The sequence below is a fragment of the Theropithecus gelada genome, chromosome 12, assembly GCF_003255815.1.
Source record: "Theropithecus gelada isolate Dixy chromosome 12, Tgel_1.0, whole genome shotgun sequence".
Lineage (NCBI taxonomy): Eukaryota > Metazoa > Chordata > Mammalia > Primates > Cercopithecidae > Theropithecus > Theropithecus gelada.
In genome coordinates this window covers 99,285,831-99,310,378 of record NC_037680.1, presented here as the reverse complement: position 1 = coordinate 99,310,378, position 24,548 = coordinate 99,285,831, and the positions used below count along the sequence as shown (strand labels likewise).

General features: G+C 37.7%; 1 protein-coding gene across 1 annotated transcript in view; it reads left to right on the top strand.

Annotated features, from left to right (window-relative positions):
* FARSB (phenylalanyl-tRNA synthetase subunit beta) overlaps positions 1-24,548 on the top strand; it is an 82,328-nt gene that overhangs the window by 29,848 nt on the left and 27,932 nt on the right. The window contains exons 11-16 of the mRNA XM_025404108.1: positions 548-609; positions 842-1,049; positions 1,587-1,667; positions 5,876-5,968; positions 11,541-11,658; positions 24,170-24,325. Of these exons, the coding sequence (XP_025259893.1) occupies positions 548-609; positions 842-1,049; positions 1,587-1,667; positions 5,876-5,968; positions 11,541-11,658; positions 24,170-24,325 (718 nt within the window). The remainder of the gene's footprint in view (positions 1-547; positions 610-841; positions 1,050-1,586; positions 1,668-5,875; positions 5,969-11,540; positions 11,659-24,169; positions 24,326-24,548) is intronic.

The window sequence follows — 24,548 nt, the reverse complement described above, 5'->3', positions numbered from 1 at the left end:
GTACCAAATTCATTAGATACTCCTACCCCTATTGTCTTCTGGAGCAGATTGGTAGCCATAACATCATTGCATTTCCCCACCTGGAAATTGTAAGAAAAGAATATCTTCATCATGCTCTTAGACTTAGTATGATGAACGTTGTGACATTGGAATTACTCTTTCTTGCTCATATCCATCTGCTTGCATAGGACAAGACTGAAAATCTTTAGCAGGGTTCATAAACATCTTTGGAATGATGTAGCACAGCAGTGTTTTACCGTGGGGAATGGGGATTGACTATCTGAAAGGGAAAAATGTTTGGCATTTTATATTATTTCCAGGCAGTGCAAACTGTCTAGCAAGTAGGATGTTCACGTATGAATCTAATGTAACACATTTATACCTCATAATACTGTTTTTGAAACATCAAGTTTATTCTCAATCTGTGGCTCTAATGACAATTTCTTGGGAACGTAATCGAACTGCAATAATGACTAATTTAATGGAAAAGAGTCTAAAGCTGTATCTGATGGGAAATGATTTACTTTTTAAACTCTTTCTCTTTAAGGAATTAGCTTACCGAAAGGAGATGGTGAGAGCTGACCTCATTAACAAAAAAGTTGGAATCAGGTATGCTCTGAAAACTTCACTTAATTCAAGAACAAAGTACACATATGACTAATTTTTTTTTGCGATCCTTCAGAGTCAGTTACGGAATGATAAAACATCAGTTAACATGTCTGGTTTCTGATAGAACTCAAAAAGAAAGATTACTATTTCAGCTAGTAGCGTATGTTGAAACACAATGCAAACATTAAAAAATAATCCAATGAAGTTTATGGTTTGTTCATTCCTTTTTCAGAGAAACTCCAGAAAATCTTGCCAAACTTCTGACAAGGATGTATTTAAAATCAGAAGTCATAGGTGACGGGAATCAGATTGAGATTGAAATCCCTCCAACCAGAGCTGACATTATCCATGCATGTGATATTGTAGAAGATGCAGCTATTGCTTATGGATATAACAACATTCAGATGACTCTCCCGAAAACTTACACCATAGCTAATCAAGTAAGATTGCACCCTTAAATAAACACTCTTTATTGTTAGAAACTGATTATTGAAAGCCAGGAAGGCTTCGAGAAAACAGAACGTAGGAATCAAGCAGTATTTGGACATGCTCTGCAATGAGAGGCATTTGCTATGGAGAGGATACAAAACAGATGCCCAAATGATTAGAGTAAGTTGAAAACCTGTGATGACTAGTTCTTTGAAGAAAGACAGGTTTCGAGTTTGGAGCCCTTGTTGAATCTCTCAGAGGTTCATTTTCTCAACTTGGGCCTGAAGGCAGAAGCTGTGTGTGGGAGAGATGGAAGTGGGGGTGGTTTGTACATCTGTGTAAAAGCAGAGGGGTGGCAGAACGGTGGGGAGGGAGGAGGTAATATTGGTAGGGAAATGGTGGCATTAGCAGTACATAAGGGTGAAAAGGTATTTAATCTTTTAAACATTTTTATTAAAAAAATTATTTAATGACATGTTCTGTATAAATCTCCCTTTTAAAAAACAAGAAATATTGAGGTGAAATCAAATGGGTACTTTTTTTTTCAGTTTCCTCTTAATAAGCTCACTGAACTTCTCAGATATGACATGGCAGCCGCTGGCTTCACTGAAGTGCTTACCTTTGCCCTGGTATGTCTTACATGCTTTTTCTGCCCAGCTTATTGTTTACTTAGACTCTCCGAATTATTTATTCTATTATTCTTTATAAGAATTTATAAAATCTAGACTGTTAGAACTTCCAGATTCTGAAAGAAAACCTTTGTTACTTGAGAGTATACAATTCCTGGAAAAGTAATGTTGAAGCTTTTCTTTTTACAGCCACAAAAGAAAATGAAGGCCTAGAAAAAAATACCTTAAATGACAGATGACAAAGTATTTTATAGTTTGATGTGAGTGTTGAGAGTTCACAATGTATTTCATAACCAAATTTATTAAGTTAGAATATTTGGTCTTAATTTGGTTATGGCTGTGCCCACTAGATGCCGCCCTGGGTAAAGGCTTGTGGACTGTTCCACATTAAATTAATTTCTTTGTCTTTGAACATGTTCACAAACATTTGCTTTGAGTTGAAAAGCTGACATAAAAGGCCTAAATCAGGAAATGACTTTTATTACAAAATCAGAAGGAAATCTCCCTCCCCCACCAGATTGACCATATGAAAGAATAAAATGTGTATGCAATTTGTAGTTCCATTTTTCCCTCTTGCTGAGCATTTCTGCGGTGCCTACAATGTAGTTCTTCAGCATTCAAGTATGTTTAATCTATGAGGGGAAAGGAAGCTACTTCTTTTTCTCCTCTGCAACCCAGCCCTAGCCCTGAAATTCTCAATCTTTTATGGTATTTAAGGGACCCTACTTCTAGTTTGCTTAATACTTTGATTTTTCTGATTCAGCAGTCATTCATTCAACATTTGTTGAGCATTTATTATATGTCAGGCACTGCACCAATGAGGAAGCCTGAGGCTGAGAGAGGATAAGTACGTAGCACATTTTACACGGACAGCAGGAGAACTGCTATGTTCCTGGCCACTATGCTTGCATGATCTCATTATATCATGAGCAGAGTCCTGACCTTTGGCCTCCTAGAACAGTGCTTTTCCATGGTCTCATACCATGTACGCTAGGTCTGCAATGCCATGTCATTCATCTGTGTACATATGTATACACATATTTGTAGTTGTGAGTATCCACGATTTCATGTAAAATGAAATACCAAAAATAACATTGAGAAATATATTTTTATTTTTTAAAACATATGAGTGTCATAGGAATACATCTTTTTTTTTTTTTTTTTTTTTTTGAGACGGAGTCTTGCTCTGTCGCCCAGGCTGGAGTGCAGTGGCCGGATCTCAGCTCACTGCAAGCTCCGCCTCCCGGGTTTACGCCATTCTCCTGCCTCAGCCTCCCGAGTAGCTGGGACTACAGGCGCCCGCCACCTCGCCCGGCTAGTTTTTTTGTTTTTTTTTTTAGTAGAGGCGGGGTTTCACCGGGTTAGCCAGGATGGTCTCGATCTCCTGACCTCGTGATCCGCCCGTCTCGGCTTCCCAAAGTGCTGGGATTACAGGCTTGAGCCACCGCGCCCGGCCAGGAATACATCTTATTTTAAAGGACTCATACTTTAACCATTAGAGTAAACCATAACAGTTCTCTTCCTCACTTCGAATCCTCTTTTCCTCCCCAGAAACAACTGCTGTTAAAACTTGGATATGCATTTTTCCCTGCCCTTTTATATTAGTGGTGCAGTTTAATTTTGTAACCTTGGAGCCTCATGTGTCTTTAGAGGAGCACAGAGGCTGAGTCTTGACTAGTGGCTTCTCTGCAGGGAATGTTTACCCTGTGTCAAGGGCTTTGTGTACATGATTCTGTTTCTTCTCAGTATACTCCTGTGAAGTAGGCGTTCCTGTCTTTCACAGCAGTTAATTTAAGTAACTTGTCCTATGCCGTGGCTGTGGATCAGGGATTCCCGCCCATGCCTGTCTGCATCCAAGGCCTGTGACTGAACTGTCACACCAGGGATGTTAGAAACAGTCTGTTTAGCTGTCCAAAGTCACTTTAATATATTCATTGTTTATCACTGAGGGGAAGAGAAAGGGGTGAGCTCCTAGAGAGTTTCAGATTTGTACTAAATTTTCCTGTAGGAATTTTAACATTAAAGATGTTTACGAAGATGTTTATAGGCAAGCCTAAGCATCACTGAGCAAAGACGGTCTATGTTGTTAAATCCAGTTTTGCACAAGAGTAACAGCCATTTTTTTTTCCTGAAACCTAGTCCCTGACTTTCCAAGTGTAAATAATTCACATTTCATCATAATGATTTTTGCTATATCTGCATAGTAGTTATAATATATTCTTTTAAATTGGCTCACTTTTAAGTTGACTTATGTACTTCAGCCTTGTTATAGGAATAATATCTGTAAAAATTATGAGGTTCATTTACTTGTTGTATTTTTCTAACACATTAAAATAAACACATAAATATTAACATTAAAAAAGTTCCTGGCAGGCATGTAATCCCGTGCACTTTGGGAGGCCTAGTCGGGCGGATCACTTGAGGCTACGAGTTCGAGACCAGCCTGGCCAACTTGGCAAAACCCCGTCTCTACTAAAAATACAAAAATTAGTCGGGTGTGGTGGTGCACACCTGTAATCCCGGCTACTCGGGAGACTGAGGCAGGAGAATCGCTTGAATCTGCCTGGGAGATGGAGGTTGCAGCGAACCAAGATTGCGCCACTGAACTCCAGTGTGGGCAACAGAGTGAGACTGTCTCAAACAAAAAAAAAAGTTTCTTACTGTGTACTAACTACTGCCACTTCAGAGTAGCTTAATTTAAATTGCCTCTTGTCACTATCCCTTATTATCCATTGCCGTGATAAAATACAAGGTCAGTCAGATACACAGCTGCATTGCCATGTGTCTTTGGAGTGTTTTTTTCTTTTACACAGAGAGAACTAGTTTCATTTGAGAGTAGATTGCTTCATGTCAATTGCATTTCCTAATTAATCAATCAAATTATACCTAAATGTTGGTATAAAACTTCTTTATGCTGTGGGGAAAACGCTTATCCCCAGTGTGCCTGCCACCATTCTCCACCTCAGCAGCCATAGCAGATCAGGGAGCTGTTTTCTGCTCTGCCTGGATGTGGCTTCAGGATCTTTCTCGAGAAAGCATGGCAAGAATCACTAGAACTGACATTGACATGAAATGAATTCTTACCATTTCAGTTGGTGTGTGCCATTTTGTTTTAATAAGTGAAATGCATGCCAACTAGCCTTTGAAAACTAGTTGTAGAACAGTATAATGAACAATATTGCCTAACATTGGAAAATAGTACAATAATCTGATGGTACGTCAGTTTTTGTGTTATGTTTTAAATGCTCTTTCAAAAAGCTAGCATTAATATACATGATAATAATTTATCCTTGGTAATGATTTGTCAGTTATCATCATTGTTGATATTTTTTGAGCGCTTACTCTGTGCCAGGCACCATACTTGCATTATCTCATTATATCATTTATTATTAGACTTGATGTATCTAATCGTCAGTGAGTTTTTAATTTCATAACTTCTGCCTACAATGCTGGTTTCTGAGGGTGGCAAGCATCTTTCTCTTTGATCACTGGGTACTCAGCAGTTTATTTGTTGTAAGAGTTTCAGGCATGTGCACAGAAGTTAAGTGATACAATAAAAGAGCACTGGGCAGAGTTCCAGTCACTTGAATTCTGTTCTCAGTCCTACTGTTCTGCCACAAGTCAGTGTGGATTTAGCAAGGGTTACAATGGTAGTCAAAATGGAAAGTCATGAAATACCAAGGAGGGAGGGAAAGTTTCTGACTAGAGTCATTAGGAATATTATTACGGAAGAGAGGTCATTTAAGTCTGCCTTAGGGAATAGCAGCAAGTGGGGCTGGGATGGCATTTCAGGTAAGGTAGGGAAACATAAGGTTTAGGGAATGGCTAGGGCATCATGGGAGATTAGATTGGAAAGATAAATGGGAAACTAGCTTAGGAAGGGCCTGAGTACGGTTTATACCATCTCCACGTGAAAAATTTACTTTAGCTCTGTATGATGCCTAGGACTCATTGTGAAAGAAGTATTAATGTTAAATTCCATCTGCTGCGGGCCTGAGATTGATGTGTATTTATTCTTAGCTTATTCTTTTTTATTTGTTTATTTTTTTTTATTACATTTACTCCAGCTGACACCAGGCCTATTCTTAACTTGCTGATATATGTAGAGAATATACATTGTTCTTAGAAGTTGACTTACAGCATTACTTTTTATTTTAAACTTAAGTAATTGCTTTTCCATATTAATCTGTTTTGTATGTACTTCACAGTGCTCCCAAGAAGATATAGCTGATAAACTTGGTTTGGATATCTCTGCAACAAAGGCAGTCCACATAAGTAATCCTAAAACAGCTGAATTTCAGGTAAGAATTTTAAGTAGGTGAGAATTCAGGTAAAAACCGAGAGGCAGTACATGAGTTAGGAAAAGTCTCTTCAGTTATTATACCTGAGATGGTGAAATCTTAGAGCTTTTTTTTTTTTTTTTTGAGACGGAGTCTCGCTCTGTCACCCAGGCTGGAATGCAGTGGCCGGATCTCAGCTCACTGCAAGCTCCGCCTCCCGGGTTTACGCCATTCTCCTGCCTCAGCCTCCCGAGTAGCTGGGACTACAGGCGCCCGCCAACCCGCCCGGCTAGTTTTTTGTATTTTTAGTAGAGACGGGGTTTCACCGTATTAGCCAGGATGGTCTCGATCTCCTGACCTCGTGATCCGCCCGTCTCGGCCTCCCAAAGTGCTGGGATTACAGGCTTGAGCCACCGCGCCCGGCCAGAGCTTTTTTATAGTATCTTCTTGGGTAAGTTTATAGTTGGTTATTACGTGCTATACTGCCAAAAATTCTTAACACTTTTAAAAATAATATTTTCTTGATTAGCTTCATACTGGGTTCTTACTTGCTTTGTATTATCTGGCCCAGTCCCTCTTGTCTGAACTTTCCATTTCATAATTGATTTTTTTAACACTATTTTCTGATTTCATCTTTTTTTTTTTTTTAATTTTTATTTTTTGAGACAGAGTCTTGCTCTGTTTCTCAGGCTGGAGTACAGTGGCATCATCTCGGCTCACTGCAACCTCTGCCTCCCAGGTTAAAGCGATTCTCCTGCCTCAACCTCCCAAGTAGTTGGGATTATAGGTGTGCGCCACGATGCTTGGCTAATTTTTGTATTTTTAGTAGAGGGGGGTTTCACCATGTTGGTGAGGCTGGTCCTGAACTCCTGACCTCAAGTGATCCACAAAGTGACCTTGGCCTCCCAAAGTGCTGGGATTACAGGCATGAGCCCCTGCACCTAGCCAGATTTCATCTCTTTTCCGTTCATTTGTAATGAAAGAACAAAACCTGTTCCCAGTTCCTCCGTAAGTCATTCACTTTGAAATTGCCCATTATATCAGTTCTTGACTGTGCTGCTTATTTCTTTTATTGTAATTGTCTAAGTTTATTGGCAGTTTCATTTAGAGTTTAGGAATATTTAAATGAGAATGATACTACCTTAATATTAAGTATTAAGTGATTTGTGTTATAGATTAGGATATTAACTATAAAGGGAGGGCATTTAAAAATTATAGCATCTTTGCTTATTAATAACTTTAAATAGTTCTATCTCTTTTATACTAATAAGCTCTTGTTCTGTTTCTCTTGCATGTACAAATCTGTGTGTTTTTTAACCCAGATTTTAGAGAAAATCATGTCTTCTTCTAGAATCAAGGGGAATCTTAGAACTGGAAGGCTATATTTTAAAGAAGGTTAATGCTATTATAAATAATATCTGAATTCTGATTTGAAATCGTTTCTTTGGATTTTGGTTTTTACTTATACAAAAATAAGGGATGGGTTAGTTCTAAAAACAATTCTAAAAGTTCTGAAAGTGTTTAAATCTAAATTTAAAAATTCTAAATTTTATCTATAGAACCACCTACTAATGTTGTAGATTACAGCTAGACTAATTAAAGAGCTAATTGGTAATATATATCAAGTATATGAATTCTTTATCTATATTTAGGGTCAGAACTTTGAAGAATCCTTATACTAATTTTGGAAGGATTATAATAATGAATTTTTATATTTTGTTTTCTGAGGTCTAGTTTCCTATTGCTTTTAAAATTTGCCCATAGTGTTCTTTTTAATAAGAGGTATTCAAATTCATTTGCATAGAATGATTTTTCAGTAAATATTAATGGATTTTTGTTTATTCCAAATGCACCTTTTTCTCCCAGTTTTACTTAGATTACTTTTTAAAAAAACTTTATTTTATTTTTATTTGTCTTTTTGAGACGGAGCTTCACTGTCTTGCCCAGGCTGAAGTGTTGTGGCCTGGTCTTGGCTCACTGCAACCTCCGCCTCCTGGGTTCAAGCGATTCTTGTGCCCCAGCCTCCCGAGTAGCTGGGATTATAGGCGTGTGCTACCATACCTTGCTAATTTTTGTACTTTAATAGAGATGGGGTTTTACCATGTTGGCCAGGCTGGTCTCGAACTCCCAGCCTCAAGCGATCTACCCCCCCCATGGCCTCCCAGAGTGCTGGGATGACATGTGTGAGCCACCTCGCTTGGCCTTTTTTTCAACTTTTATTTTAGATTCAGTTAGTATATGTGTAAGTCTGTTACAAAGGTATATTACATGATGTTGAGGTTTGGAGTGTGATTGAACCCGTCACCCAGTAGTGAGCATAGTACCCAACAGGTAGTTTTTCAGCTCTTGCCCCCCACCTCCCTCTTTGCCTTATATTCCCCTACTGAAGCTTGATAGATTTCTTAAGATGTGGTAACTGTTATGTTCTTCAGGATTTACATCCTGCCTTATCTATTTTATATAAGTGGAAGGAAAATAATCAGAAATGCATTAAATGTCACTATAAATAGCTGTGGCTTAGCACACTTAGGAATCAATCTTTCTGCGTAAAGTACCTTAAAGATGAAAGAGAGTGCCTATCTTTTGACCTAACAGATTCTATATTTTACCTTGCTTTACCAATAGGTGAGTCCTACTACTACTAATTTGGCTAAGAGGTTTATATTTATTTATGGTTAGGTTAAATGTAAAATTCTTCATGGGCCTATAACTCAGTTTCTTGTCTAAATCCATTCTTTCTCCTGCATAATTCTTAACTTTGGGCTCTTTTCTGATAGTAAATATGTTAGAGAATGGACAAGATAAAAATGCAACTTGGCTAAAATATGTAAAATTTTATTATAGTGACAATAAACAAACTTACAGAATATTACCACACCCCTTCCAAATTAACAATAATATTCCTTAATCACCTCACATATCCAGTCATTGTTTCAGTTTTCCCAATTGTCAATTTTTTTTTTTTTTTTTTTTTTGAGATAGAGTCTCACTCTGTTGCCAGGCTGGAGTGCAGTGGCGCAATCTTGACTTACTGCAACCTCCGCCTCCTGGGTTCAAGCGATTCTCCTGCCTCAGCTTCCCAAGTAGCTGGGACTACAGGCGCGGGCCACCACCCCCAGCTAATTTTTGTATTTTTAGTAGAGACAGGGTTTCACCATGTTGGACAGGATGGTCTCGATCTCCTGACCTCATGATCCGCCCATCTCAGCTTCCTATCAATTTTTTTTTTAACAGTTTGAGTTGGTATTCAAATGTGGTTCATACATTGACATTGATTTATATGCTTTTCATGTCTCTGTTAATCTACAAGTTGTGCCTCTCATCCTTCCATCTTTCTTTTCCTTTCAGTTTGTTTATTGAAGAAACTGAGTCATTTGTCCTACAGAATTATTACATTTAGGATTTTGCTGAATATGTTCTAATGGCTCCCTAAGTTTCCAGTAAATTGGTAGTTGGATATAGAAGCTTGATCAGATTCAGGTGTAATTTTTTGTATTTCTGTAGGTTTTTAAATATGCAAATAAGGCATATCTATAAAATACACTGATAAAATTAAGAAAAGTTTTCTATAACAGTAGTTTGTTTATTGTATTTCAATAAGTTAAATTTCCTTTTAACTTTTAACATTGTAGTTTCGTTTCTGTGAATGGTTTGGGCACTTGCCCTCCAATGGGGAAAATGAACAATATTTAAGAAGCACCACGTTGAAGGCGAATAGCAGCTTGTTGGTATAGTGAGTGTGATGGGAAAGATGTTCTCTTTTTCCTTCAAAACACAGTCTAGCAATTCCATTTAGGGTCTTATGGTTACTTGTGCAGGATCTAAGAAGGTCTATGTTTTAGCTTGGGTGTTCAGGGCAAACCTCTGTAGGAGAGAACATTTGAGCAGACCCTTGAAGGAAGGAAGGAAGCCACATGTGAACCTAAAGGAAGAATGTATGAGCAGAGTAAGCGTGGAGGCCTCAGGATGGAAATCTACTTGCTGACCAGTGTGGCCTCCAGTATGGCTGGAGTGCAGTAAGCCTGTGGGAGCAGCAGGACTTGAGGGTAGAAAGGGAGGCAGGGCACATCACACGGCCCCAGGTAGGCCATGGATTTTATTCAAAATTTAATGGAAACTTCTTGGAGATTTTTGACCAGGGGAGTTGCATGATCTGATTTCCGTCTTAAAGGACTGCTCAGTATGGAGAATAGGCCACAAGGTGGCAGGAGTGGAAGCACAGAAGAACATTATGCAGTTGTCTAGGGAAAAGATAATAGTGCTTGGTGTATGACTGCAGAGCCCAGACTCTCACAGTAATGTTATACCACTGCTTATAAAACCCTTCTGGTAACATGTGTTGGAAGCTAATATATTCCGTATAGCTCACAGGGAGAAATTTATTTTGCATACAAAGCAGGAAAGTTTTGCTTTTTTCAAATGTACCAGGGTATGCATTTCTTAGGAACAGTAGGAATGAAATGACTGTACATACTTTCACATTTGCTTTAGTTAATGAAAAGTTTAGAACTGTAGTTACAGCCTACCCATAGCAGCTGTATATATTTTTTAGCACCTACGTATTTGTGTTCTGTTTTCCTCATTGTGGTGTTTTAATTGCATTTACATTTTTCCTGGTCCTAATTTTGAGTAATTCATATTTAATCTATTTATGGTTGTATTTATTTATTTGTTTAGAGACAGGGTCTCTGTTGCCTAGGCTGGAGTGCAGTGGTATGATTATAGCTTATTGTAACCTTGAACTCCTGGGCTCAGGCAATTCTCCACCTCAGCCTCCCGAGTAGCTGAAACTGAAGGCATGTATCCATACCCAGCTAATTGTTAAATTTGTGGAGGTGGTGTTTTGCTATGTTGCCCATGCTGGTCTCAAACTGCTAGCCTCAAGTGTTCCTCCTACCTTGGCCTCCCAAAGCTTTGGGATTACAGGCATGAGCCACGGTGCCTGACCTATATTTAATCTACTTAAACATTTGTATTTCTTGTAGTCTATTTCAATTACTTTGTGAAATGAGGCAGGATATGAAAACTTGCATACATGCATTTGAAATCTTGAAAGCAAACTTTAGTTTTTGAGATGATACTCAATTAGCTGGGTGCAGTGGTATGTACCTGTAGTTCCAGCTACTTGGGAGGCTGAGGCAGGAGGCATTTGCCTCCTGCTATAGCGGTTTGAGGCATTTGAGGCTGCAGTGAGCTATGATTGTGCCCACTGCACTCCACCCTGTGCGAAAGAGTGAGACTTTGTCTCTAAAAAAAAGGAAAAATGAAATAATGAATGATAATGAATAAAATAATCATGCCTTAGATATGAGCAAGCATATTTAGGTTATATTTGTTTCTCATTTATTTTTTAATCACATTTATGATTTTTTATTTTGTAAATTTGGAAGCCAGAATGTTTTCAGTTCTTTTCAGTTCAATTGCAGTATCCTGGAGTTGAAAATTGAAAGTGACTTTGATATTTTAGGGCAATGCATTTTCCAGAAGTGTCTTCCTATGAAGCCATAGTCTTTCTGCCATAGTCTTTGTCTTTCACCAAGTTTGTTTGTTTGGGTCGTATTTGGTCAGTGCAATTTCATGTCTTTTCCTGTAGGTGGCACGCACTACCCTTCTTCCTGGCCTCCTGAAGACCATAGCAGCAAATCGTAAGATGCCCCTTCCTCTGAAACTGTTTGAAATCTCCGACATTGTAATAAAAGATTCTAATACAGGTAAGAATAAGTCACCTTTGATTTGATTTGTGTATTTAAAGCATTTTTTTTCATTATGAAAACCTTAACTATACATAAAAGCAGAAAAAGTAGTATTAGCCCCTATGTACCCAGCCCCCATCTTCAACAGTTACCAACACATGGACAGGCTTCTTTCATCTATACCACTATCAACTTCCCATATTATTTTAATATGAATCATAGACATTGTATCATTTCATCAGCAAACACTTTAGTAGTATTTTGTGTTTTTTTTTGGAGACAGTTTCACTCTGTCACCCAGGCTGGAGTGCAATGGCCTGATATTGGCTCACTGCAACCTCTGCCTCCTGGGTTCAAGTGATTCTTGTGCCTCAGCCTCCTGAGTAGCTGGGATTAAAGGTGTGTGCCACCATACCTAGCTAATTTTTGTGTTTTTAGTAGAGCTGGTGTTTCACCATGTTAGCCAGGCTGGTCTCAAACTTCTGACCTCAGGTGATCTGTCCGCCTTGGCCTCCCAAAGTGCTGGGATTACAGGCGTGAGCCACCGGCACCCAACTACTTTAGTATGTATTTCTAAAAGATAAGCACTACCACTTTAGTTTTGTTTGTTTTATAAATTTAATTTTTATGATTAATTTATTTGAATCAGAATTTAAGGTCCAGCTATTTGGTTGCTGTCTCTCTCATTTCTTTTAATGGAAAGCATTTTTCAACAAAGAATTTAATAATTAAGAAGATTTCTATTAAAACCTCAACTTGACAAGCACTGTGGAACATTTTCTTATATGACATGATTTGTGTGCATATTGTCTTAACATACTTGATATCATGTCATTCTGCTTTAGCAGTGACTGTCCATTGTTACCGTTGTACCAGTGACTGCGAATGTGTTTGACCAGTTTTTGTTCCTTTTGAGTAAGCCCTGGACTTGTTAGTACAGTGGGTTGCTTGGTCCACACTTGGAATGGGGTGGTTGTTTAATGAGTATATATTTAGTAAGCACCTCCACTTGATTGCCAAGGAATTCAGTCTCTGATACAAATCTGACTGTTCGAAGCTGTATGTGCATTGGTCCCTTGGTGAGCAGTACCTGAAGGGACTCAATTGCTGTGTTTCCTTGGTTTCCGGATTTAACAGATCAATTCCTAGCAGTGTTTATGCCGCAATGCTTACTCTAGACTCTACAGAATTCAGAGTGTGTTCTTTTGAATCAGTTGACAAAAGCAGAGACCTTATTCTCAATTTCTCCTGAAGAGGATAAACCTATTATTCTTAACTTTACAAAGTGGTCACAACTATTGACTGTAAATCGACCTATCTTAGGAATTATAGAGGTATGACCAGAGCTAGTACTGTCCATGGCAAACTTTCCAGCCAAGGCTGGATTCCATCTGTTCCCCACTATTGTCCCATTTAATGGATTGGAAAATTAAGACAGAAAGTGGTAATTTGCCCAGGGCTGCATAAAATATTGAACTTGGAGCTGGAGCCATAGTATAGGTCTCCGTCACACATCCTTAGAGAATGAAAGTTCATGTTTAATATCACTATGTAGAATTTTCTTTAGGTGATAAATTTACTATAGTTAAAATCAGAAAACATTTTTAGTGCCAGCTACAAATAGTTTTGAGTGTTCTTGTACCTTAAATCCTCCATTGGTAGAGATAACTGAGAATTTGATATAATTCCATTGTCAAATTTTTCTGTTAGCCTTGAGTTGTTTTCATTCATCTTATTTATTTGCATTTTACATTGTTTTGATCGTTGATGATCTGTTCGTGTTTAGAAATATATGGTTACATTTATAAATCAGGATTAGGTTAATTACATGGGTTTCCTCGAAAGTGTTGTAATACTGTTTCAGCAGTAGGCCTCTTCCCTGATCGGTAGGGCTCCCTGAGGGCTGTGCACGGTTCTGTGGGGCTGGGCATGCTCACAACCAGGCGGAGGGTGCGAGTGAGGAAACTGGGGTTGTTGCAGGGATGGGGCACTTGACAGTATTTTAGTCCTGGGTAGTGGTGCCTTTGCTATTTTTGTTTTAATTTGTGTTTGTGGAAAAGGCCCAGGTATACACTGTACCCTGCTTCTCTTTCTGGCCCCAAGACCTATGCTTAGGATGACTTCCTATTGAGAGAACTGTTCTTAGGTGCTAGTGCTATAGGCCATCTTCTAACAGATCACCTAGGTGTCCAGGCGTGTTGGCTCATGCCTATAATCCCAGTGCTTTGGGAGACCAAGGTGGGAGGATCTTTTGAGCCCAGAAGGTTGAGGCTACAGTAAGCTATGTTTACACCAACTGTACTCCAACCTGGGCAACAGAGTAAGACCCTGTCTCCCCCGCCTTGCCCCCCGCTCAAAAAAAAAAGAAAGAAAGAAAGAAGAAATGACTTAGAAAATCATCCCAGAAACTCAATTCATATAGCTTTTAGATTTGCATTTCTGTGATACTTTGTTTCGTTGGGAAGGATAGTTCCTATTTCTATAGGAAACCTCTTTTATATCTGTCTTTTGTTATAATTACTCTGCTCTATTTTCTCCATTGATTCATTTCTGATATTATTTTTGCCTGTTGTCTTGTACCATTCTGCTTTATTCTTTTTTTTTTAACAAGTTTTCCATCATCAATGGTATTTGAAGAAATGAAGGGAGGTAAATGTGCTTGGTAAGTCTACCATCTTGAAAACATAGGTTTGCTTTAGTTTATTTGGAGTATGTTTTCTGTTTAGGTAGGCCTGGATTTTATTTCATAACAAAATGAGCTTTTCTGATGGAGTATTCTACATATGTGCATGTGGATTCCCTACTTGTCATCTGGTGTACATAGAGGACAACAGGGGAGGCAGCAAAGCACCGCGGTTCCATAGAGAGACTCTGCAGCCAGAGTGCTTGGCTTTGAGTCATGGTTCTGCCTTTACCAGCTGCTTAACTTTGGACAATTTGTTTATTCTCTCTGTGGCTCAGCTTCCTCATCTGTACAGTGGGAATAATGATAGCACTTATTTCATTGATATGTTATAAGGATTAAATGAAATTACAGTTTGAAAAGTTCTAGCCACGTAATAAGAACTGTTGGTGTTTGCTCTTGTTGTTAAGATGTTTACAATTCCTAAGCTCAGATAACGTAGCATCCTGGTTTATGGGAATTTTTTACTGGAATGACTTGAAAGCCTTAGCTGTCCATTAAAGGGCTAATGTCACCTTGCTGAGGCACTCAGGGCCAATTCTTATCCTCACTTTTGACTTAATTGGTTCTGTTATGCCTTTTTTTTTTTAGAATAAGAAAACTGAAACAGATGAACGTGGGAATTTATTTATGGAAACAGGAACATTGTTTTTTGAGTAATTGGTCACCTACTTTTTTTGAGTGAATTAACATGTTTTTACTGTTTCTCAAACCAGTAACCATTTTTCTCTGTTGGATTCACGTTGGCAATTTCCTTCTAAAAAATGAAACTTTTTTGAAGACAAAAGTCTAAACCATAGTTTTCCAGTTATTGTGAAAATTCCTCAAATTTTCATTGGTGGGAGCAGTACCCAAACTACTGGTTCAAAAGAGTGGTGATAGAGTGGCAAGAATTAGCAAGGCAGTCTCATTCAGCACAGCACATTGGTAGAAAAGATTTGTAAGTTATTTTTTGTTGCTAGAGACTGCTTTAGAATATCAGAGAAAGAGTTGCCAGTCTTAAGGGAGACAAACCTGTGAGCAGATTCTTACAGATAATGCCCAGAGAGAATGTACCAGTTGCCCTTTGGTAGCTCGGAAGGGAGCAACAGTTGCCATTAACTTGTTTTCTAATATTAAGGAAAAACCCAACATTCCCAGCCTTGTATCAATTTGGGGTGGGCAAGCATGTCTTCCAAAACAAAAATAGAATCCATACTGGATTTCGATATGCCTCCCACACATTTTGTGTGACCAGTATTCCTGTAAGAGTAGATGAAAGACTGCTAGCCCAATTTTCGTGCTTGACCTTGTTGGACAGTTTCTTATTCTAATGTAGACTTTTTTGACTGACCATCCGTGTTGTGTGAGGCCGTCAAGCTGCCAGTTTAGAGACTGTGTCAGGCATACTTTTCGAGCATTAAGACTTCCACTCTAAATCAGACACATTCAGGTTCTTTGAGGCTGAGCCAACCACTGCATTTATTGAGACTCTAGATATGAAGTTGCTGCAACTTTTTAAAAAATTAGTCATGACTCAAGGGACTTAGCTGATTTATGCCTTTTGTTGGGCAGAATGGTGTATGGCTTTGGAATGAGAAGTTGAATGCAGACTCTGCTGTGGGGTGAATGTTTCAGTTGATAACAAGGAAGTCAGCAGATGCAGCACTGAAGCTGCCATATCAGGCTGCTGTGTGAGCTATTGATTGGTGATTGGTTTCAGTCCTTAACATTTTTATTTTTTCTGTTAAATGTCAGGAACAACTGAACTATAAACAAAATAGTTTAAAAAAAAAAAAAAGACTTCTCGGGAGCAAAGGACCTAATTGTGAATTTCTAATCTTTACACCCAGAAAACCAACTGTATTTTGCAAAATCCAATATTTAGGCTTTTTCTTAAACACAGATTGACTTCTGCATTGTAGTTTATTGCTTTATGGTCACTGAAGCTGCCAGTATATATACATAGAATCTCCCTGAAATGGCAAGAGAAAACATATCACTGGTTTGAGTGAGTTTAAGTGTAAAAGGAACAAGAGCCAAAGAAAGATTGGTTTGGCTTTCTAATGTAAGAGGGTGATTTAGATTTAGCAGGATACAATCGTGCAATTGTCAATTTGACATATATCTGTGGAGAACCCTGAAAATCAAATTGCCATGCATTTTGGTTATAACTACTACATTTACAAAATGTTGGATTTTAATAAATATAGTAGATGGAATAGGATAGGTTAAAGCCTCTTGACCACCCATAGGGGCCAGTTAGTGTCACTTTCTTAATGAAGTATGCTAAGCCTTCACTTTTTGCTCAGAGCATTCTTAACTTTCTCTGAAGCATTGCTATAGTCCTGGTGCAAGCTACATTTCCTCTACCCCTCAAATCACTGACAAAATAGCTTTTAAAATTTCACATTGTCCCTGAAACTTTTCTAAATGAGAGAATCATCTACTTCTTCTTACCCTGCTTAGTTTGGATGTAGAAATCCAGAATTCTTTTTTAAACTTTAGTCACAATATATGTTTAAGAGTCTTGTTTTTTTCTCCTCCCTTGACCACCATGGCCATCACAGAACAAACCTAATTCACTGTTTTTTTATGATTTGGTTTGTTCTTTCAATTTGCTGTTGGTTTGTGCCATATATGTATGTTGGTGTTTGTGTATCTGTCTTATAAGTTACGAAAATATAGCGGTCAGATTTTTAAAGGTTTTTGTGTAAATCTATGCTTAAAAATAACTCAATAAAAGCATTTTCATTGTGGGCTTGTGAAATACTTCAGTTCTGAGAAATTATCCAGTAATTCTGGAGCCCTCAAATAATGGAGGATTATCTAGCATCCACATGTGGAATGTGGTTTTCCGAAGAGAGCTTATGTCATCAGTCTGGATTAATTTAATTTCACCATTTCATATTTTTTGCATGTAGAGTTTCCAATTAATAATTCAAAAAATATGGATGTAAGGAGCATTGACATTAACAATTTTTGAAGTAACATCATTTGCATACGTGATGGCATCTTAACTGTGTAAATACATCATTTTTAATATAGAAAGTTATTTTAATAGATTTGGTTCCACATAGTTAAGATCTGCTAACATGAGTATAATGTGCCCTGTCATGCATTGAATATTGTATTTTTCTTTTAGTAGGTAAAAAATCCATTCCAGGTTTACATTAACTAAATAAAAGCCAACCCACAAGGACATAACTTTTTCCTTCATGCGTTGAGAAGGTCATAGATTTTTCCTCACATTTGTTTCTTGGCTTTTCAGCACTATTTTAAAAAGGAAAGTCTGTACTTTGGTGCCATAATATAGGAGAGCATTTTAAGGAAAATTGTTCTTAAGCTTTATTATGTTTTTTTAAAAATTGAAAATATATTTGTGATGTTTTTAAGACCTTTCATGAATGTGTATTTTTAATTTAAGAGCAATTCTGATCTTTTCTTTTTTTTTTAATATTCAGATTCTCCTTAATCCTACTCTTAGAATTAGTTGCCGACCCTTTTCTGTGCTTATGCCAGCATATGTTATGCTTTTATTTACAGCCATAGATAATGGATACTTTTTAGTGTTTATACAAATGGGATATACTTTACCTGTCTTGTTCTGCACCTCATTTCTCCTTTGAGCACATTCTATTGACTTCATTTCTTTTTAATGGCTGGATAATCTTCCATCATATCAATGTACTATAATTTATTTACTTAGATTGTTATGAATATTTAGATTTTTACCAAACTTTTGCTAAACTACGTTGCAAGAAATGTCCTTGTACCTTTATACAAATAGGAATTTTTAGAACTAGAATTGATCATTCCATAGGTGTAAACATCTAAATGTTTGATAATTTGTTAAATTCTCTTCATAAAAGGATTTTTTACAAACTTAGCATCCTACCAAGAGTGTATAAAGGTGCCTGTTTACCCACATTCAATATGACTTTTGGAGGCATTATGTCTTCATAAGATTCTTGTTGCATTAGTGAATCATTTAGGCCTGCGTTGAAATTCTTCAGGCGATGTATAAAATTTGCAATATAAATTATAGTCTTGTGGGTTCCAATGTGAAATAAATTTGTTGGATGGAATAGACTTAAAAATCAAGTTGCTTTGTTTTATTTTCTTAACTTGGCCAGACTATGAACCTCAAGCTCCATATCAGCCTCTGATTATTCTAGAAGCTGTTTTGGTCTCCCAGTAGGCTTTCTGCTAGTGTCTTTCTTTGGGCTTTTAGGTGAATGTGAGAATAGGAGTGGCAAGTTTCTGTGGAAGACTCTGCTCTTTTCCAGTCTGTGCCATCTATAACATAACCAAACACCTTAGTTTTTAATCATTGGTACTTTGGTGGAAGAGGATCTATACTGAACAGGAGCCTATTTGAGTTATATGTAATAGTCGTTTACTAGGGGACATCATGTACCATTCCTTTTTCTTTTCTGTTAAAAAATCATTTGGCGTGTTCTTTCATCTTATAGAATTGTAGCTAGCCGCCCCTCCTTTGCGCAGCTTAGATCAGCCCTCTCCAGGCAGTACTTTGAAGTCTGTGAAATACATAGATAATTTAGGCTGACATACTTGCCAGGCCCATTGAAGAAAAAGCAGAATTGTTTGATGGCATGACACAAGCGGTCTGTTAACTGAGTTATAAAGAACTGAGGCATTTCCAACAAACCCTAGCCTTGGCATGACTTTTAAATAGTTCTTATTTTGTGGTGTGCAGTCAGTGGACTTTCTGTGATGTAGTATAGTCTCTTAGTGCAACATACTAGGAAATGGGAATGTTACTATACCCAGCAATTTCAAGGAGGAATGGGTGGAAATGAGTTTGTGGTTATTTTCTCCTTTGATTCAGTTCAGCTACAGTAGAGGGAGTATCTTAGCAAGATATGAGGAAGTAAGTCCAGAGAGAGCAATAACCCTTAGGAAATGTAAAAAGCCAGCCAATCCATGTGGAGTTGGGAGGGGGCACCTAAATAATGTGGTTAATCTAATTATTACGGTGGGCTTAATACAAAGCCCTAGAAGTCAGGCCTTTCTTAAAAATATTGCAAAATTAAATCTAAAAATATACAGTTCGTTATTGTATGTGTGTGCTATAAACATCCTGAAACCGTTCTTGAATGAAATAGAGTATAATTTTTTTAAGTTCTCTTTTGTTTTTGTTTTTTTTGTTTTGAGGCAGGGGTCTCACTCTGTCACCCAGGCATGATCATAGCTCACTGCAGTCTTGAACTCCTGTGCTCAAGGGATCCTTCACTTCAGCCTCCCAAGGAGCTGGGACTACAGGCACATGACACCACCACTGTGCCTGGCTAATCTTTAAATTTTTTTTTTTTTTTAGAGATGGAGTCTTACTTTGTTGCCCAGGCTGGTCTGAAACTCCTGGGCTCAAGTGATCCTTCTGCCTCGGCCTTCTAAAGTGCTGGGATTACAGGCCTGAGCCACTGTGCCTGGCCTAAATTCTATAATTTTTTAATTGTGATTTTATTATTCTCATCACAAGTTTACTTAATTTGTTTTTTAAAATTCTAAATTTTTAATCCAGATGTTGCTGCTCATATCAGAAATATAACAGTTTTACATAATTTGGAGATAAGGAAAAAATTACTTGGAATTTGGCAAAGATTATCAAAGTAAAACTTCCAGTTTATGTTGCTAAGCTGTCTCTTCATGGTGGTGTTACTGTTGGGCTATTCTCTCACAGTAACTCCAAAATGGAGTTACAAAGTTGTTTCAATACGTGCCTGTGTGTTAAAGTGAAAGCATGTGACATCCACACCAATAAATGGGTACCACATGGCAAAAATACCCAGAAGCAAGTCAGTAGTATGAAAGGGATAATTTAGTTCTGTTTCAGTTCATTTTTTCCCTTCAGAGAGAGAGAGAGAGAGAGAAAGAAAGAAAGAAAGGGAGAGACAGAGAGAGAGAAAGTTTGTATTCCTACAGTGGAATCAGGCTTTTCATTTCAGTTTATGCATGTGGTTGGTTTAGTGAGGTTTTGTGCCTGTCTGATTTTAACGTTGACTTACAGCTTTTGGATACCAAATTTCTTTATCTTTAAAAATGGGAATGATGGAGGTGACAGTGGTATGCTACTCGCTTACCTCAGCTGGCATAGATATGGCCCGCTGTCTGCTCCTGGCCTGTCCTAGCTCCTGTTTAATAGCTATTTGTGTGTGCTTATGTTCTTTTCTAGGCTTTAGGGATCTACTCAGAAAATAATTACTGAGGTCTGGCGTGGTGGCCCATGTCCATAATCTTAGCACTTTGGGAGGCTGAGGCAGGCAAATTGCCTGAGCCCAGGAGTTCGAGACCAGCCTGGGCAACATGGTAAAACCCTGTCTCTACTACTACTACTACTAATAAAAAAAAATCAGTGGGCATGGTGGTATGTGCTTGTACTCTCAGCTGCTTAGGAGGCTGAGTTGGGAGGATCGCCTGAGCCTGGGAAGTCAAGGCTGCAATGAGCCAAGATCATGCTGCTGGACTCCAGCCTGGGCTACTGGAGTGAGAGCCTGTCTCAAAAACACAAAGCATTACTGAGGGTTTAGGTTGTAGATGCCTTGTACTGGCTTTGACCTTCATCATCAGAGAATATCTAGAATAGAGCGCTTTGAATATAGTGTGTACTAAGAAATATTAAATGGCAAGGGCAGTTATTTCTTTGTATCTGTTCAGTCTGAAGTTCAACTCAGAATATACTTTCCATAAGTAACAATACTGTTCATGGCTAGAAACTTCACTGACCCTTAAAAATTATTTATTTCCGTTGCTTAAATGGAAGTCTTAAGTATTTTAAAAACTTTTGAAAATTAAAACATCTGTTTATCGTATAAAAAAAATTTCAGCAATGCATATCCATGACCATATTAAGTGGATATATAGCCATATATAAGTTTGCCGTTATATTGTTTGTTTTCATTTACATCTTTTTGGGTAAACCCTATAGTGTAAAGAGCATGGGTTTTAGAGTCAGTCAATTCTGGTCAAATCCTGGTTTTGTAACTTATTAGCAATATAATTAATTGTATTAGCTCCAGCCAATTAGTTTGACTTTGGGCAAGTTACTTAATCGTTCTGAGCTTTGTTTCTCCATCTGTTTTATAGGAATAATAATATTTATCTTGCATGGTTGTCTTGAGAATTAAATAAGGTTATAGATAAATTGACAGATAGGTAATACCTAGCATGTGCCAGATAATCGATACCACAGATTAACAGTTAATGTTAGTTTTCCTTTTACTCCATTTATGTGCTTACTCTTATATTATTTTAATATTAGAGTACAGTGTCTTAAACTGTTCGTGTTTTAATTGGATATCTAGAAGATAAAAGGCATTCTGTATTTTATGTCAACCATTGCTGGTAGCTTTTACCTATGGGAGTAAATCCGTGGAAGTAGTTTTGCTCAATATCTGCTAACATGAAGCAGCTTTCTATTTTCAGTTTTTTCCCTCAGATATTAGTTTGTTCTTTCTCTTTTTAATATGAAAAGCAGAATGAGGCCAGCATTCATTTATGTTAGAGCAGTGGTCTCCAGAATTTATTGAAGGGCCACAGTGTTACAAAGTTAAATGATGACTGCTGACTTTCAGTCTTCCTCTCTATACTAGGTACTTCTTTTTAAAAATGAGTTTTATTACAGGTTTAGATGATTATAACTATCACTACAAGGTCAAAAAGTTCCATCACCCTGAAAACCCCTTATTTTAGTCACATTGTTTTCCCCATACCTAACCCCAGACAACTAATATCTGTCCTCTGTTCCCATAGTTTGGCCTTTTCCAGAATGTCATACAAATGGACTCACACTGTCTGTAGCCTTTTGAGAGCCTTGTTTCTTTCAGCATAATGCCTTTGAGAGTCATCCAAGTTGTCGTCTATCTACAGTTTTTTCCTTTTTGTTGCTGAGTAGTAGTGTATAGATGTACCAATTTGTTTATCCATCAGTGTTCATTTGGACTGTTGGAATTCTTTTTTTAAATATTGACTTTAGCTGGGCACAGTGGCTCACACCTATAATTCCAGCACTTTGGGAGGCTAAGGCGGGAGGATCACTTGAGCCCAGAGTTTGAGACCAGCCTGGGCAACAGAGTGAGACTTTGTCTCTGCGAAAAATTTAAAAATTAGCTGAGTGTGGTGGCACGTGCCTATGGTCCCAGCTCCCCTGGAGGCTAAGGTGGGAGGATTGCTTGAGCCCAGGAAGTTGAGGCTGCGGTGCACTTCCATATTATTTGTGATTGCACCAGGATGAGCAACAGAACGAGACCCTATCTCAAAAAATAAAGTGAAACAAAATGAAATATTGAGTTTGTAAGTTTGTCTTAATTTTCAAAGTAGAGTTATATATACTAATCATGGAAAAATTGGGAAATAAATAAAAGTTGGAAAAAATTACCCTTACCCAAACATAACCTCTGTTAACATTTAGGTATATTTCTTTTCAGCCTTTTTCTCTGTTCATGGGGTTTTTTGGCTTGTGGCTATATTTATGTAGTTGTGATTCTGTTTTTCATCTTTTTAAAATTATTATTATTTTTGTAGAGATGGGGTATTGCTGTGTTGCCCAGGTTGGTCTCAAACTCTTGCCCTGGCCTTCCAAAGTGCTGGGATTACACGCATGAGCTGTTTTGCCTGGCCCTATTCTTCATATACTTTTAAAAATTATTATTATTGTTGTGGTAAAAAAACCTATGAGAGCTACCCTCTTAGTAACTTTTAGAGGTGCACAGTTGCAGTAGTGTTAACTATATGCACATTGTGCATATAGTGGGTCTCTAGAACTTTTCATCTTGCATGGCTAAACTTTTATACTCATTCAATGTCAATTCCCCGTTCCCTTTCCCTCCAACCCTTGGCAGCTACCGTTCTACTTTCTGTTTCTCCGAGTTTCATGACTTAGATACTTCGTATTAGTGGAATCATGCAGTATTTGTCCTACTGTGAGTGGCTTATTTAATTTAGCATAATGTCCTCAAGATTCACCCATGTTGTGGCATAGCTTCATAAACTTTAGCATTCTGCTTTCTTTTAATGCTTCGTGAAGAATGTATTCAATGTAAGTAGTTTTTAAGAGATTACGAAGCACACACTAGTGTAACCATCAGCTGCATTAAGAATGGCACGTTGCCAGTATCCTAAGCTTCTTATATGACCCCTTCCCATCACAGATTCTTCTTTTTAACCTAGGGTAATTGTTAGCCTAACTTTGGTCATAGTCATTCCCTTACTTGCTTCATAGTTTTCCAACCTGTGTTTGTTCTTTAAACAATGTAATTTAGTTTTGCCTCTTTTTGAACCTTGTGGTCTCTTTTAAATTTTCATTTACTATTTGCTGTTGCTATGTTATGATAAACCATCATAAAGATGCTTTCTAATAGCCACTGAGTATCCTGATGAGTGATCGACTGTACTTTATGTAGCCATCCCTAATTTAGGTTGTTTATAATTTTACTATTGGAAATAATGTACTAAATGTCTTTCTACCTAAAGCCTTTTTGTATGTAGGACTATTTCCTTTGAGTAGTATTAATATTATGATTAAGAGAGTATGAAGCTTTAGGGCTCTGATATATTGCTAAATTGTTTGCAAATAATTTTACCAATTTATACCTCAGTGAAGTCTTATTTGCCCTGGTCAGCATTGAGGGTTTTCACTCTTTCCCCCAAATAAAACACCTTAGGGAATTTGATAAGCTGAAAAAAGACTATTTTATCTTATTTTGCATTTCTGAGGTTAAATCCTTCTCTGAATGTGTAATAATTGGTTTTCTTTTTTGTCGACTTTTTCTCAGTTTGTATTGGGGTAAATCAGTTTCTGAAGCAATGGTTAATACAGCCTTGTGACCAGTTCCTTTGTCTTCCTAGATGTAGGCGCAAAAAACTACCGGCATCTGTGTGCTGTTTATTACAACAAGAATCCTGGGTTTGAGATCATTCATGGGCTGCTGGACAGAATTATGCAGTTGCTCGATGTGCCTCCTGGTGAAGACAAGGGGGGATATGTGATCAAAGCATCGGAAGGTAAGACAGATGAGCCAAATCCAGAGTTAGTGACAGTGTCAGGAGGAGGCTACACCTTGTTTTTGATGAAGTTGGTAATTTTGATTTGGGATTTTAGAAAGAAAGGGAGATAGAGTTTTATTTCAATCAGAAAATATCCCCTTTCCCTCCAGCATTTTAAGAAAACACTTTTCAGAACTCTCATAAGCGCTGCACAGTATACTTTTGTTCCAACTGAGCTATG